We start from the raw sequence: 17,860 nt of genomic DNA on the forward strand, positions 1-17,860 counted from the left end.
CAATCTTCGAGTAGCTCTAAGAACTGCTAATAATGTGTGTTGAACCTAGCTCCTTTGCAGGGAAATTGGTCTCACATGATAATATACTGCAGTATTTCTACAGCAATAACTCAATTTTCACAATTTGTGAACTTAGCACCTTTACTATTTACACTCTTTATTATTATTGAATACCGCGTATATATTTTTATACAGAGTGTTTGGAAGTAAATCGAAATGGGAATTATGAACATAAATTCCCTTTCACTAAAATTAATGTGTTTTTATTTCAAGAAATAACATAGAATGATAATTTTCTGGAAGTCGGTTCCATCATTTTAGTTATTATTTGCAAAATTACACCTTCAATCGAGAAATTCATCACACCAAAAGTGTTGATTTCGACCAAAAAAACATAAATCTTCATAAGTTGAACAAGAAGACATTACTTTTCTGTAAGAAGTAAATAATATCTACAGAATATACCCAAACTAAAAACTACTGTCAGATGTACAGACGTGGACAAATTATTACCAAATTGAAGATTTGTATTATATATTTTTACAAAATATGATTCTTCAATTCAGACTAGTTGACATTTTTGCGTATTTCCAAATTATTAGTAAAATTGAAGATTTGTATTGTATATTTTTACAAAATATGATTCTTCAATTCAGACTAGTTGACATTTTTGCGTATTTCCAAATTATTAGTAAAATTGAAGATTTGTATTGTATATTTTTACAAAATATGATTCTTCAATTCAGACTAGTTGACATTTTTGCGTATTTCCAAATTATTAGTAAAATTGAAGATTTGTATTGTATATTTTTACAAAATATGATTCTTCAATTCAGACTAGTTGACATTTTTGCGTATTTCCAAATTATTAGTAAAATTGAAGATTTGTATTGTATATTTTTACAAAATATGATTCTTCAATTCAGACTAGTTGACATTTTTGCGTATTTCCAAATTATTAGTAAAATTGAAGATTTGCATTGTATATTTTTACAAAATATGATTCTTCAATTCAGACTAGTTGACATTTTTGCGTATTTCCAAATTATTAGTAAAATTGAAGATTTGTATTGTATATTTTTAGAAAATTTGACTCTGCAATTTGGACTACATTTGATATTTTTGCATATTTACAAATTATTAGCAAAGCTGAAGATTTTTATTATATATTTTTACCAAATTCAACTCTTCAATTTGGACTACAGTTCACATTTTGGATATTTCCAAATTATTAGCAAAACTGAAGATTTTTATTTCATATTTTTACAAAATTTGACTCTTCAATTTTGACTGCAATTGACATTTTTGCATATTTATAAAATTTTAGCAAAATTAAAGATTTTTATTATGTATTTTCACAAAATTTGGCTCTTCAATTTAAACTATAGTTGACATTTTTGCATATTTCTGTCTACTATAATGATGGAAATATGCAAAATTATCAACTGTAGTCTAAATTGAAAAGTAAAATTTTGTAAACAGAATTATCATAAAAATCGTCAATTTTGATAATAATTTGTCCACGTCTGTATATATTTTGCGCTTTTGAAGATAAATAAACACATTACTATACTCTGTAAAATTAAGATCAACCAAGCCATTATGGATACAGAGGATGTTTCTGTAATAGATATAGCCTATCGTCGGTTTCTTGATAAATGTGACCGAGTCACATTGAAGACTTCCAATCATTATGAAAATTTAAGATAATCTTGATTACAGAACTTTTAACACTATACCACTTCGGAATATGTAAAATTTAACACGAGAAATACATATAATACAAATCCGAAAATTTAAGACATAATTCTATATTAAAAAGTAATAGTATTGCACACTTACTAACATCTAAAGAAGTACAGTTATTTTCGGATGGATCATTAAACCTTTAAATGCCTTTACCCAACAAATTTGCATTTTGGACTTGGCCACTTTTATCAAGAAACCGACTATACATCAGGAGAACCGTAAGTTACGTCATTAATTCTGATGAATGTTTCCATTAGTAAAGTGCAACAAAAAAGTAAAAAACCATTTTGCTATATTTTGAATAGTTTTCCACAAATGTGCATTTTAAAATAAGCCTACATCAGCTACGAGATGGTGCAACGTTTGTAATCAGCAGGAAGTGCACATAAGACTGTGTTGCTCTGAAGAACCCGTTCACCTGGCTTGTTATGAACAGGGAAGTTGAAGGTCATTGCCATGTACATTGTTTTTAAACTCGTAAGAAAAAATACACATGATATACCGTTTAATTTTTTGCTTAATCTGTGGTAGAGAGCGGAGAATGAACACTGCTCATTTCACGTTAAATAACATCTTGGAAAATTTAAAATAAACTCTACAACCCAATTTTAATTAAATGTCCAGAAAACGCAGGCAATGAGAAACGCTTATTTCAAAATAAATTGAATATTCTAGAGAACGTAAACAAACATTATGATTATGTCACGTTATGAAAACAAAATTTTAAAACATTTAAAACTCTAAAGGAAAATATAAAAATACGAATTGTTTATTGCCTTATTTTACTTTAAGGCAGAGATGGTCATCGTGCGTCACTTGAGAATTTGTGCCTCACTGACCTTCACAGAGCTTATCGCTCTGAGTGACATCATCTTCACAGTCTCCGTTCCTCCCTCACGTAGCTCCTAGGCGTGGGCAGGTTCTATATCAGTTTCATAAGCAATATCAGTGGTGGCATAATGGCATTATCAAAGCAGTGTGCACGCGTTAGAAAACGATTATTTCATGAGAAATGGGAGGAAGAGTGTTTTTGCTGTTTAGAAGGGGAGAACATACGATGTATGTTATGCTCGAAAATCCTATTAGGCATTAATAAATTTAATATACAACGACATTACTCCTTATGTCATAAAGAACATGCTGAATTAGAAGGTAAGACAAATTAAATGTTTTTCTTTGTGCTATTCCGAAGAAAATTTATGATCTTAACATTTGCATAGTATATTACATACGACATTATACCTTAAACACGCTGCATTAAAAAGTACGAGGAATTAAATACTGTTTTTACGTATAATTTCCAAAAGAAATTTATAAAAAAAACATCAAATGTGCGTAGAAAACGAAATATGATTTTCTGAAATTATTTTAGGTCGAGAACGTGCAAATCTATTAAGTAACCTTGATAAACGCCAGAATATTCAAGAAAATAAACGTAGACAACGTGATGGAATATTATTGGCTAGTTACGCAATTTCTCGCCTGTGATTTAAATCAATTCAATGATGGAGAAATAGTAAAGAGGTTTATGATTAAAGCTGCCGGGTTAATTTGCCAAATTGAATAAAAGTTTTCGAGTCTCTCACGTTAACCAAGCGCTTTCCTAATAATTCGCCACTGACCGCCTTAGCGATTACGATAAGGTGACGCAGGTCACAGCAGTTTATATTTCCCATCCTACTCTCCAGTCTCCTCTCCTAGTAAACAAACTATTTCAAATCGAGTGCCTTACGTAACCGAAAATTGTGCCCATGTATGCTTTAAGGTAACGAACAAAATTAAAAATATCATTTTAAACTCTCGATTTAATTTCAATTAAATATTCTGTGAACACAGACTGCAAGAAAAGTTTATTTTACGTTATACAAATCTAATTAATGATTAAAAAAATCTCGTTCTGTCGTCTGTTATGAAGGAACATTAGTTGGTCGAGGTAGATGTATTCAGTCACGTAGTCTAGTTGTCTGCTTCCTATTGTGATTGGTATTTTGGAATTGTTAGTCATGACTTAGGATATAATTAATTACGAAACTTAATGACTCATCTAAAGTTTGTGTGACTGCAACCTGTGTATATTTTTGTGTGGCTTTACTTTGTTTATAGTGTGATTTTCTGTTTATTTCTATTATTATATTTGTATTTCCGGTGGTGTGGAAGAGAAGGCCTGATGGCCTTAATCACACCAGAATAAATAAATAAATAATTAAGTAAATAAATAAGTAGCTAAGTAAGTAACTAAGTAAATAAGTAAATAAATAAATACGTAACTCAGTAAGTAAGTAAGTAAGTAACTGAGTATCTAAGTAACTAAGTAAATAAGTAAATAAATAAGTAAATAAATAAATAAATAAATAAATAAATAAATAAGCAACTAAGTAACTAATTAAGTAACTAAGTAAATAATTAAGTAACTAAATAAATGAATAAATAAATAAATAAATAAATAAGTAAATAAATAAATAAATAAATAAATAAATAAGTAATTAAGTAAGTAAGTAACTAAATAAGTAAGTAACGAAATAAGTAACTAAATAAATAAGTAAATAAGTAATTAAGTAAGTAACTAAATAAGTAACTAAGTAAGTAAGTAAATAATTAAGTAAATAAATAAATAACTAAATAAGTAATTAAGTAAGTAAGTAACTAAATAAGTAAGTAATTAAGTAAGCAAGTAAATAATTAAATAAGTAAGTAACTGAGTAAATAAGTAAATAAATAAATGAATAAGTAACTCAGTAAGTAACTAAGTAACTAATTAACTAAGTAAATAAATAAGTAACTCAGTAAGTGAATAAGTAAATAAATAAATAAGTAACTCAGTAAGTGAATAAGTAAATAAATAAATAAGTAACTAAATAAGTAAATAAATAACTCAGTAAGTAACTAGGTAACTAATTAAGTAACTAAGTAAATAAATAAGTAACTAAGTAAGTAAGTAAGTAACTATTAAATAAATAAGTAAATAAATAAATAAGTAACTCAGTAAGTGAATAAGTAAATAAATAACTAAGTAAGTAAATAAGTAAATAAATAACTCACAAGTAACTAAGTAACTAATTAAGTAACTAAGTAAATAAGTAAATAAATAAGTAACTAAGTAAGTAAGTAACTAATTAAGTAAATAAGTAAATAAATAAATAAATAAGTAACTCAGTAAGTGAATACGTAAATAAACAAATAAGCAACTAAGTAAGTAAATAAGTAAATAAATAAGTAACTGAGTAAGTAACTAAGTAAATAAATAAGTAAGTAACTAAGTAAATAAGTAAGTAAATAAATAAATAAATAGGTAACTAAGTAAGTAAATAAGTAAATAAATAAGTAACTGAGTAAATAACTAAGTAACTAATTAAGTAAGTAAGTAAATAAATAAATAAATAAGTAAGTAAGTAACTAAGTAAATAAGTAAGTAAGTAAATAAATAAATAAATAGGTAACTAAGTAAGTAACTAAGTAAATAAGTAAATAAATAGATAAATAAATAAGTAATTAAGTAACTAAGTAAGTAAATAAGTAAATAAATAAATAAGTAACTCAATAAGTAACTAACTAACTAAGTAAATAAGTAAATAAATAAATAACTTAGTAAGTAACTAAGTAACTAATTAAGTAAATAAGTAAATAAATAAATAAGTAACTAATTAAGTAAGTAAATAAGTAAATAAATAAATAACTCAATAAGTAACTAATTAAGTAACTAAGTAAATAAATAAGTAAGTAACTAAGTAAATAAGTAAGTAAATAAATAAATAATAAATAGGTAACTAAGTAAGTAACTAATAAAGTAAATAACTAAGTAAATAAATAAATAATTAAATAAATAAGTAAGTAACTAATTAAGTAAGTAACTAACTAAGTAACTAAGTAAATAAGCAAATAAGTAAGTAACTAAGTAAGTAAATAAGTAAATTAATAAATCATTCGCCTTATAGTTTGCGGAAACCTTTGTTAAACCTAAGCAGGTAATGAGCACCAGTAGGATTCAAACTCAGCCTCGAACCAGGAGACCAGTTCCTTAACTCAGTGGTTCAGACCTTCTGTAAGCCACTCTTAAGTGAGCGACATTCCGGGTGAATATGTAGATAGCAGTGAAATCGTAATGCGGCATTCTAACCGCTAACAGCCTCCGCTTTCGCAGCCAGCTATTAATATAAACAGTTGAAAACAGCGTTTACTCATTAACGCGTCACATCCTACACTTCCCGTTGAGAAAGAGGCAATGTTCTCCGGATTCTTGTTTTCAGTTTTTCCAGGCTATCTGGATCATTTTTGTACGCTTTATCTTTTAGAGTTCCCCAAGGATTATATTGGGGAATCGAGAATAAACTAAGCCCCGTCCGAAAGCAGAATGAGATTGCGGTAAATTTCGCTGTTATGCACTCCATTTAGCCTACTCACAAAACTCATGCTGGATCAACGGGTCGTATATCTTGCAACACTGTAAATTTATAATTCTTTAACTTCAATATCTTCTTAGCAATTCACAGAGAACTTCCACATATGCCTGTTTCCTAGGAAACGATTTTGTATGGAATTTTTTCAAGCGATGTTCAATTGTCATCCAAATATTTTCTCGCCTTCTATGTTCCTTGCGGAATTTATTCACAAGGGCATGGATCGTTGAACGATTTCGAACGTTATTACTGGGTTAGGATTTTTTTATTTTTCAATTTTAATTACCTATCAAAGTAATATTACAAAAGATTACAATATACAAAGAAATATGTCAGGGAAACTTGTGATAAAGTAATTACATGTATATACTTAAGCCATACATGTCGGGCCTACCATTTCAGTCAGATATATTCCTTTTACAATTACAAAACTTCACCTTCTGGGCAGTAGCAGTAGTAGTAGTAGTAGTAGTAGTAGTAGTAGTAGTAGTAATAAAATAGTGCAGTATAAAGCATACAATGAATACAATATTTTTAGGTACACACAGTAAGGAAAATTATGATTATATGTAGCTCAACTTATCACATTATAGATATACCATTATCGGAAAATATGAAAACAAAAAGATAAAATAAGTTAAATATCACTAGAACATAAACAAATGTGAAACATGTACAGTAATACAACACTTGTCATAATAGTAAGTTAGTTTGGCAACTCGTCATAAGATAATTTTCTAACTTGGATTTGAAAGATTTCAATGTTCGGCAGCCCTTGATTTCAGGCGGCAGAGAGTTCCAGTGACGAGAGATAGCAACAGTGAAAGATGACGAATACAGAGATGATGTGTGAAGTGGAATTTCTAGCGTGTTATCGCGTTGTGATCGAGTATTAATATTATGATAGCGAGAGAGAGTATGAAAACGAGCGAATAAATAAGAGGGGGATGAAGTGTGCATAATTCGTTATAGGAGAGAAAGTGAGTGGAGATTTCTCCTCTCATGTAACATAAGCCATAACTTCTAGAAAGAAGGTGAGATATGATCATAGTATCGAACATTACAAATGAAGTGAATACACGCGTTATGAACACGCTGTAGTTTCTGAGCGGAATCAATCCTGAGATCACTGAACAAAACGTCGCAATAATCGAAGTGAGGTACCAGCGTCTGTTTTAATTTAGATGGATAATGATACAATCTTTTTAGTGAATGGAGAATAGAGAATGCCTTCTTACATGTATATTTAATATGCGTATCCCAATTGAGATTAGATTCCAAATGCACTGCGAGATTTTTTACTGTACAGCCAAACGGGATGATTGTTTTATTCAGTTTCACAGGATAGTATTCGTATGAAGCCATCTTCGGCCAAAAATGCGTCTGCCAATTAGCTGATGGTTTCTAATCATAGAAGTTTGAGGGTCAATCCCATTAGATGGTATGAAATTATTTGCAGTTGAAAAAAATATAAATTTTCACAGATTTCATTGTAATTACTATAGGATGTGAAAGAAAATGGATTCTTTCAGGTACATATTTAACTTATGTGACTCTTCGGAACATGTTATCTTGACTAACCAAGCATAAGGGCCATAAGAGCTGGCGAGCCTTCCAGGTCTTGAATGAGACAATACAGTCTGTAATTACTTACTTACTTACTTACTTACTGGCTTTTAAGAGACTCGGAGGTTCATTGCCGCCCTCACATAAGCCAGCCATCGGTCCCTACCCTGAGCAAGATTAATCCAGTCTCTACCATCATATCCCACCTCCCTCAAATCCATTTTAATATTATCTTCCCATCTACGTCTCGGCCTCCCCAAAGGTCTTTTGCCCTCCGGCCTCCCAACTCACACTCTATATGCATTTCTGGATTCGCCCATACGTGCTACATGCCCTGCCCATCTCAAACGTCTGGATTTCATGTTCCTAATTATGTCAGGTGAAGAATACAATGCGTGAAGCTCTCCGTTGTGTAACTTTCTCCATTCTCCTGTAACTTCATCCCTCTTAGCCCCAAATATTTTCCTAAGAATCTTATTCTCAAAAACCCTTAATCTCTGTTCCTCTCTCAGAGTGAGAGTCCAAGTTTCACAACCATACAGAGCAGCCGGTAATATAACTGTTTTATAAATACTAACTTTCAGATTTTTTGACAGCAGACTAGATGACAAAAGCTTCTCAACCGAATAATAATAGGCATTTCCCATATTTATTCAGCATTTAATTTCTTCCCGAGTGTCATTTATATTTGTTACTGTTGCTCCAAGATATTTGAATTTTTCCACCTCTTCGAAAGATAAATCTCCAATTTTTATAGTTCCATTTCGTACTATATCCTGGTCACGAGACATAATCATATACTTAGTCTTTTCGGGATTTACTTCCAACCCTATCGCTTTACTTGCTTCAAGTAGAATTTCAGCGTGTTCCCTAATCGTTTGTGGATTTTCTCCTAACATATTCACGTCATCCGCATAGGCAAGCAGCTGATGCAACCCGTTCAATTCCAAACCCTCTGTGTTATCCTGAACTTTCCTAATGGCATATTCTAGAGCGAAGTTAAAAAGTAAAGGTGATAGTGCATCTCCTTGCTTTAGCCCGCAGTGAATTGGAAAAGCATCAGAATCTGGCCTATACGGACTCTGCTCTAAGTTTCACTAAGACACATTTTAATTAATCGAACTAGTTTCTTGGGAATACCAAATTCAATAAGAATATTATATAAAACTTCTCTCTTAACCGAGTCATACGCCTTTTTGAAATCTATGAATAACTGATGTACTATACACTTATACTCCCATTCTTTTCTCCAATATCTGTCGAATACAAAAAATCTGATCAATAGTCGATCTATTACGCCTGAAACCACAATGATGATCCCCAATAATTTCATCTACATTTGGAGTTAATCTTTTCAAAAGGATATTCGACAAAATTTTGTACATCAACAAAAGTGATATTCCTCGAAAGTTACTACAGTTAGTCTTGTCTCCCTTCTTAAAAATAGGTACGATTATGGACAGTCTGTAATTAGTTTCAAAAAGTAGGTGATAAAGTTGCCTCGTTTAATTATTAGGCAGCGGCATTCCTTTTAAGATTTGTAGGTCTTTATTGCATGCACCGACAATAAAATGAAAATGCGACGTTGTCACGTCTTGTTTGTTGCTGCTATGTATTAATATAACATGGATATGGGCTAGGCTTAATTGCTCAAAGCATGAGTTAATTTGAAGATTATTTATATTATTTAGATTATTTATTTTAAAATTTTCTCCATAAGGAAAACCGGAAAGTTTGACTTTTTGTAATAATTCTTTTACTGTTAAGGATTGGCCCTTATTGTAAGAACTATATATTTCACGGCGAATGTAATCACACGTAAAACCATTTACTTTATTAAATTTTGTGACTTTGTGTCCACGCTTTTTAGGTGTCTTAGGTCCCTTTTTTACAATTTTACTTACAGTATTTCTATTTAATTTAAGAATTTTAGAGTCTCCAAAATTTTTCCTTGACCTAAATTGTTTTTCAGAACATACGTGTGAGCATTTCACACAAACGTTTGACACTGCTTACATAATTTTGGTCTATCTTTTGAATTTGAATTGTTATTTAACTCTGATTTATTATTATTATTATTATTATTATTATTATTATTATTATTATTATTATTAGTACCATCGTCGTTATTGACGTTCATGGGTATCGGTTCCGACACTTCACTCGCTTCCCACGGCCTTCACATTTTTATTATACACTGAACTGTAATATAATTAATTTTCACTGTGAACTAGAACAAGACAAACTGCTAAAATTTGCAACTCTGGTTTATACACTCCGCGTGGAGTATTGGAGCGGCCTTCAAAAGACTTGACGACAATGGACAGCGACATAATTAAAATTAATGAAACTACAAAGCTTCCATCCTCTTTGACACAGCTAGCCTACTAATTGAACGTGGCTACTTTACCAAATGTCAAACTACTGTTGAACAATTCAATATTCCTCTGCGCATTTGTTTCTGTTGTCCAGTTCATCACCCCGTTGACTCAGTATCGCTTTACTCTCACGTCATTGTTTTCAGCTGTCCCTGTAGTCGGAAAGCAACGTTAATACTTAATTACCATTATTAGGAGCGGAATACGTGAAACAGGCTGTAGCAGAGCTTCGTGGCGCCCGAGTGGCGTCGTGATAGTGGCCGCCATTTCTCACCTCGCAATTAGCTCCAAAAGTACACAAAACGTTCAGATCAACAAGTCATCAAAACAACTTGACGCCGCCTTTTTCGACGCGAGGCCTAGGTAAATAAAAAGGAATAATAATAACTCCGAGGGAAGCATATATATGGGTCTCACACACAGCATGACATCGCACTCGACTGCAGGACCTCAGCTTCGCCATCAAGACCACTGAGAGAAGGTACCGGTCTACTAGTTTTGTTTATTTCTGGCTCTTGTCCTTACGGACTTATTTTCATTGTGCCAATTACATAGTTGATTAATGGCGTACTATCATTTTCGAGAAATACTGTAATAACTTACAGCAGATATGGGATATAAATTATTTAAAATGTAGAATCAGGTGTTTAAAATTCAGTGCATTTAATACTGGAATGTTGTGGAAATTGTTAAAAGCATTATAATATAAATCCATGAATTTTCAAAGATCGTTTCATTTTTTCAAGTAATTCCACGGGTTTGACGATTTTTGTAGGTTGTATTTATGGATATTATTATTTAAAAGGTACATTAATTTCAATTAGATTTTGTATATATGTGTTTACTCAAACTGCAATCAGGTATATTCACGGTGGCAGTGAACATATAAAATAATAATAATAATAATAATAATAATAATAATAATAATAATAATAATAATAATAATAATAATAATAATAATAATGATTTATTTTAGCTGGCAGAGTTAAGGCCGTAAGGCCTTCTCTTCCACTCAACCAGCAAAAAGTATACATACATATCTATCAACTTACAAAGAATTCAACAATTTGATTTAGATAAGAGCTACATGTATACAATAGTTATTCACGAATTAAACAACAAAATACTATGAACTATTAATTAAACACTGAAATACAAACTATGTAGCAGAATTAAGCTAAAATACATAGAATGTTAATATATTTCAAATAATGTTAGATAATAGAAAGAGATTATTATGAGACAATTTTGAAAATACAGCACTATCAGGATGCAAGTCTAAAAGAAGGAGTAACAATGTAGACAGTGATAGTTTAAGTCAGTATGATTGGAGTGAAATGCTAAGAAGGTTATCTTTTAAGCTGTTTTTAAAGGTGTTTATTGTCTTGCAGCACCTAATACTTTGTGACAGGGAATTCCATTAAACACATGTGCAATAACATTACAATAGCTACAGCTACTCAGTAAAAAAACAAACGTAAAAGTAAACCCGAGTATTAATAAAGTCTAACTAAAAGTCAACTTAAATCACAATTAAACCTATTTTAATAACTCAATCTTTATCAACTTAATTAAAAGTATAATTAATTACAATTTAATTAATTGAAAGTCAACTTATCAGATTTCATGTCAACTTAAATAATGTCATGTCAACTTAAATAATTTCATGTCAACTTAAATAATTTCATGTCAACTTAAATAATTTAATGTTAACTTAAATATGACATTTGTTTCTGGTGCTGGTCTACCTCAACCCAAGATGCGTTTCTATCTCAAAAGAGAATAATAAGGTGTATGGCTGGAATACATTTTACAGTTTCGTGTAAAGAATATTTTATATCTTTTAAATTTTAACTTTTTCTGGTTTATATGTTTTTTAATTTCTATACTTATGTATTTTGCACTAGGGAAGTATTTAACCAGAATGGGAATTTTCATGGTCTTAATACCACACAATGTAATGCGTTTCACATTCCAATAAATAAATTAAGAGTTGGGTTAAATCACCAAATGTTATTGGGTCGAAATTATATAATAAGTTACCTGAAGCTATTAAGAATGTAAGTGAGGTTTGTCATTTTAAAACTGTACTAAAATAGTTTTTTTATTGAAAAAAGCTTCTATTATGTTGAATATTTCAACTAAATTAATAACTATTGACTAATGTATTTTGTTAATTGAAGTAATAAAAAGTAAGTAAATAAATAATGTCATATAAACTTAAATAATTTCAAGTAAACTCAAATAATGTCATGTCAACTTAAATAATTTAATGTCAACTTGAATAATGTAATATAATCTTAAATAACTCCATGTCAACTTAAATAATGTAATATCAACTTAAATAATTTAATGTCAACTTGAATAATGTAATATAATCTTAAATAACTCCATGTCAACTTAAATAATGTAATATCAACTTAAATAATTTAATGTCAACTTGAATAATGTAATATAATCTTAAATAACTCCATGTCAACTTAAATAATGTAATATCAACTTAAATAATTTCAAGTAAACTCAAATAATTTCATGTCAACTTAAATAATTTAATGTCAACTGAAATAATGTAATATAAACTTAAATAATTTCATGTCAACTTAAATAATTTAATGTCAACTTAAGTAATGTCATATAAACTTAAATAATTTCATGTAAACTTAAATAATGTAATATAAACTTAAATAATTTCACGTAAACTTAAATAATGTAATATAAACTTAAATAATTGCATGTCAACTTAAATAATGTAATATAAACTTAAATAATTACATGTCAACTTAAATAATGTGATATGAACTTAAATAATGTAATATAAACTCAAATTATTTTATGTCAACTTAAATAATTACCTGTATTAATTTTTGATCTCCTTGTGGTAGAACAGCACAAAAATGTTAATATTTATTAATATAATAACAACAAAAATAATATATGAGAAGAAATTCTTCAATATTTATTTGTTTGTAAAGGCAGTTAGTTCCAGGCAACTTGTATAGCCCAATTTTGTACGATTCAAAAAGCAAAATTTTCTTACTTCTTTTCTTTTATTCCGGTATTTTATTTTAGAGACAATAAGAATAGAAATACATAGCAAACGTTACGGAAATAGAACATATGCGTGTGAATAACAATGCCAGTGAAAGAATTAAGGAATGTTGCAAACGTGTACTCGAGACTGCAAGAATTCCAAATACTCGTTTAGACTGAAAATCTTCCAATTTATAAGAATTTGATTACTCAGATTTTGTGGACTGTTTAAATTCGTGTATTATTGAATGAATTACATAATTTGCCATTGTTCATTTACAGAGTCCCTAGTTCCAACGTCAGAAGCCATCTGTGAACCATGGCGACGAACGGTTCGGAAATACAGGGCCTCCATAACAATGTTTCACAATTACGTATGACGGACAACAACACGGAAATGGAGTTCCTGAAACACAGCATTGACGACGTATTTCTGCTGTCTAATGGCATCATTGTCTGTTGTAAGTGAACATTTTAAACACAGATATTTTCAAATTAATCTAAAAAAACAACTTAACAAGTGAAAAATAAATTACGGGATCAAGAGCGACGAAAAAATATATATTGTTCAACATGTAAAAATCAGATCCAAGCATAAATGATGAAGGGATGCACAAGATTGTTTGGTTTGACTTTGCTTTGTTTTTTGAGAGCTGGGGTCAGGATGGACCCACAAATTGAGATATTTTGGACCCATAATACACCCTATATATCGATGACTGTCTCCAGTCAGACTGGAGGTTTGAGTGACATTCCTGAATCCGAAGCTGACAGACGAGGAATCCTTCCTCAGCCCTGACAAAGCCAGAACGCATCTAAGGACGAGTAGGCCTTCCTGATAAACCCAGGACTGGATCCTAAACTAAATCCTACATCAGCAACGAAGACCCAAACTACCCCCAAGTCTTCACTCTGTTCTATATTTCGTCGCTGCGTCTTCAAAATCCACTACGTGTTTTTTTTTTTTTTTTTTTTTTTTTTTTTTTTTTTTTTTTTTTTACAGGAGAAAGAAGAAAGCATTGTCACTTAGTTCCCTTGAATTTCAAAGCTACTTTCAGTATAATTTCATCATTAGAAGAAAAATTATGAAATTATAAGGAAAAATAGCTAGGAAAATCAAGAAAATTAAGAGTTACAATGTTTTTTCTTTCATCTGCAAAATCTTTGTAAAAACACATAGGCCTGGCTGATTTTAGAAACGTAGCGACGATTTCTAGTATTGCAGATGAAACACAGAATCAAGAGGGAGTTAGAAATGATTGGTGATATGAAAGAAACAAAAGTGATTACACTGAGAAAAGTGTCTCGTAATGTAAACTTTATCCACCATAAATTCCACACGACCAGGACGAGAATCGAACCTGATCCATCTGCATAGAAGAAAAACACTCTAACGCTGAGCCACAGATGTGGACCTAGATTGTTATTAATATTTCCATATTATTAAAGTCTATTAAAATAAAGTACAGAACGTTTAGCTCGACTTCCGGCCGAGAACACGCGCATCAGGCATGCTTGCATGGTCGGCGCCTACAGCATATGTTTACTCATATAACTTTGATTATTAATTTCATACACGAATATATATATATATATATATATTGTTTATTTCGTAATATGTACTAACCTATGTTGCAGGAGTTGTTAAAAGGCCCTAAAATATAGAAAAATGTTATGGTTTATTTAACGACGCTCGCAACTGCAGAGGTTATATCAGCGTCGCCGGATGTGCCGGAATTATGTCCCGCAGGAGTTCTTTTACATGCCGGTAAATCTACTGACATAAGCCTGTCGCATTTAAGCACACTTAAATGCCATCGACCTGGCCCAGGATCGAACCCGCAACCTTGGGCATAGAAGGCCAGTGTTATACCAACTCGCCAACCAGGTCGACTAAAATATAGAATGTATGGAATAATTCTCACATTATACATTAACTGTTAACACTACTCAAATACGTAGAACTTTTAAGTGTGAATAACAATTTTATCAGAAGATGTACGAAGTGTGTGCATACAGACGGACACCTCTTTCAACAACTGCTGTAAGACAGATTAATACTCATTATAAAATAAAAATTTAATTGTGTGCCGCTGTTATTCAACAAAATTATATATGAGTAAAATATCCAGGAAATTACGGATTTATAATGACCCAGGTCATGCAAGGTTGTCTGATGCGCGCGTTCCCGGCCGGTAGCCGAACTGAAAGCTCTATGCAAGTCATGAAAAATTTGTTTCAGTATTTTAACGGACATACTTGTCTTTAAGTGCCGTGAATGATTATTTTTTATTAGGTTTTTAAGTTTCGAAATGACGTTCGTATGTGCACCTGAATCTTGAGGTCGCTATAATAATTAAAATCTATTTTCTATTAACATTTTGTGTAATAGATACATTAACATTAACACGAATTATGTTTTCAGTGATGCAGTGCGGGTTTGCATGTCTGGAGGCTGGAGCAGTGCGATCCAAGAACACAACCAACATAATCATGAAGAACATCATGGATATATGTGAGTACGATACTACATCCAAATGTTTGGTTGGTTGCTATTACTAGATACGATGAAACAATGAGCCCGTACTTACAATCCAACAATTGATATAAACATATTTAATTTCTGGATTAATAACAATTACTTATTTTATTTATTTATTTATTTACTTATTTATTTGTTTACTTATTTATTTACTTATTCATTTATGTATTTGTTTATTTATTTATTTATTTATTTATTTATTTATTTACTTATTTATTCAAATGCAATGGACATAAGTGATAATAATAATAATAATAATAATAATAATAATAATAATAATAGTAATAATAATAATAGTAATAATAATACTAATAATAATGAGAAGCAAGGAGATGCACTATCACCTTTATTTTTTAACTTTGCTCTAGAGTATGCCATTAGGAAAGTCCAGGATAACAGAAAGGGTTTGGAATTGAACGGGTTACATCAGCTGCTTGTCTATGCGGATGACGTGAATATGTTAGGAGAAAATCCACAAACGATTAGGGAAAACACGGGAATTTTACTGGAAGCAAGTAAAAAGATAGCTTTGGAAGTAAATCCCGAAAAGACAAAGTATATGATTATGTCTCGTGACCAGAATATTGTACGAAATGGAAATATAAAAATTGTAAATTTATCCTTTGAAGAGGTGGAAAAATTCAAATACCTTGGAGCAACAGTAACAAATATAAATAATACTCGGGAGGAAATTAAACGCAGAATAAATATGGGAAATGCGTGTTATTATTCGGTTGAGAAGCTTTTATCATCCAGTCTGCTGTCAAAAAATCTGAAAGTTAGAATTTATAAAACAGTTATATTACCGGTTGTTCTGTATGGTTGTGAAACTTGGACTCTCACTTTGAGAGAGGAACATAGGTTAAGGGTGTTTGAGAATAAGATGCTTAGGAAAATATTTGGAGCTAAGAGGTATGAAGTTACAGGAGAATGGAGAAAGTTACACAACACAGAACTGCACGCATTGTATTCTTCAGCAGACATAATTAGGAACATTAAATCCAGACGTTTGAGATGGGCAGGACATGTGGCACGTATGGGCGAATCCAGAAATGCATATAGAGTGTTAATTGGGAGGCCGGAGGGAAAAAGACCTTTGGGGAGGCCGAGACGTAGATGGGAGGATAATATTAAAATGGATTTGAAGGAGATGGGATATGATGATAGAGACTGGATTAATCTTGCTCAGGATAGGGATCAATGGCGGGCTTATGTGAGGGCGGCAATGAACCTCCGGGTTCCTTAAAAGCCAGTAAGTACTAATAATAATAATAATAATAATAATAATAATAATAATAATAATAAAGGTTTTATTCGCCACATCGCACACAATATTATCTCCGGCATTTAATTCTAAAATCACATTTATGTGTACTTACATAAACAGGTCTATACTTTAAATTAAACCTAAATGGAAATGGCTATGAAAACACTCAATTCAACTCTTTCTGTCCATGCACATAACCTTTGTTCTTCATTGAGAGTTTCTTAACACATGCTGTTCTCTCCCTCAGTCATCAGCTCTCTGGCGTACTGGTTGTTCGGCTTTGCCTTGGCTTACGGAGACGGCAACACTGTTTTCGGGTACACCCACTGGGCTGGGGTTGGAATTGACTACGGCAAGATGGCGAACTGGTTCTTCCAGTGCATATTCGCTGCCACTGCTGCCACCATCGTGTCGGGCGCCGTAGCGGAGCGTTGCAACTATATCGCCTACATCGTTTACAGCTTCGTCATATCAGGCAAGTATTGCATTCATCACTTACAACTTTGCCTGTCTGGCAAGTAACGACCCCCAGTGAATAGGACGCTCTTCTCACCTAACTTCTTTTTTTCATTAGAAGATGAATGTAGAGTCAATCTTCGAAACTTTGTGAATTTCTTATTCACTACTAACACTGGAAAAAGTCCAATCTACACTAAGGTTACCAGATTTTTTCACAATTTCCGGGGACAGATATCGACATGAAAAAGAAATACAGTGAAACCTCTCCTTACGGACAACCCCAAAATACGGACACTCCTCACATACGGACAGATTTTTATGTCCCAACTGAAATAATATTGAAATAATGATAAATTTAACTCTCGTTTACGGACACTCTCAGACACGGACATGGACAGCTGTTTCACAGTCCTAAAGCTTGCTTTACCTCCTGACTGCGGACAGAACTTGGATTTCAAGACCTAATGTGTTACAA

General features: G+C 31.3%; 1 protein-coding gene across 2 annotated transcripts in view; it reads left to right on the forward strand.

Moving 5' to 3' along the window:
- LOC138708731 (putative ammonium transporter 1) overlaps nt 1–17,860 on the forward strand; it is a 107,527-nt gene that overhangs the window by 67,646 nt on the left and 22,021 nt on the right. Inside the window, exons 1-4 of one of the 2 annotated variants that reach the window (XM_069838855.1) lie at nt 10,409–10,568; nt 13,400–13,578; nt 15,543–15,632; nt 17,174–17,401. In XM_069838855.1, coding sequence (XP_069694956.1) covers nt 13,437–13,578; nt 15,543–15,632; nt 17,174–17,401 — 460 coding nt within the window. In that variant the 5' untranslated portion in view covers nt 10,409–10,568; nt 13,400–13,436. Of the gene's footprint in view, nt 1–10,408; nt 10,569–13,399; nt 13,579–15,542; nt 15,633–17,173; nt 17,402–17,860 lie in introns of those variants that run through there. The other variant, XM_069838856.1, reaches the window with a different exon arrangement.

The sequence above is a fragment of the Periplaneta americana genome, chromosome 11 (assembly GCF_040183065.1).
Source record: "Periplaneta americana isolate PAMFEO1 chromosome 11, P.americana_PAMFEO1_priV1, whole genome shotgun sequence".
Lineage (NCBI taxonomy): Eukaryota > Metazoa > Arthropoda > Insecta > Blattodea > Blattidae > Periplaneta > Periplaneta americana.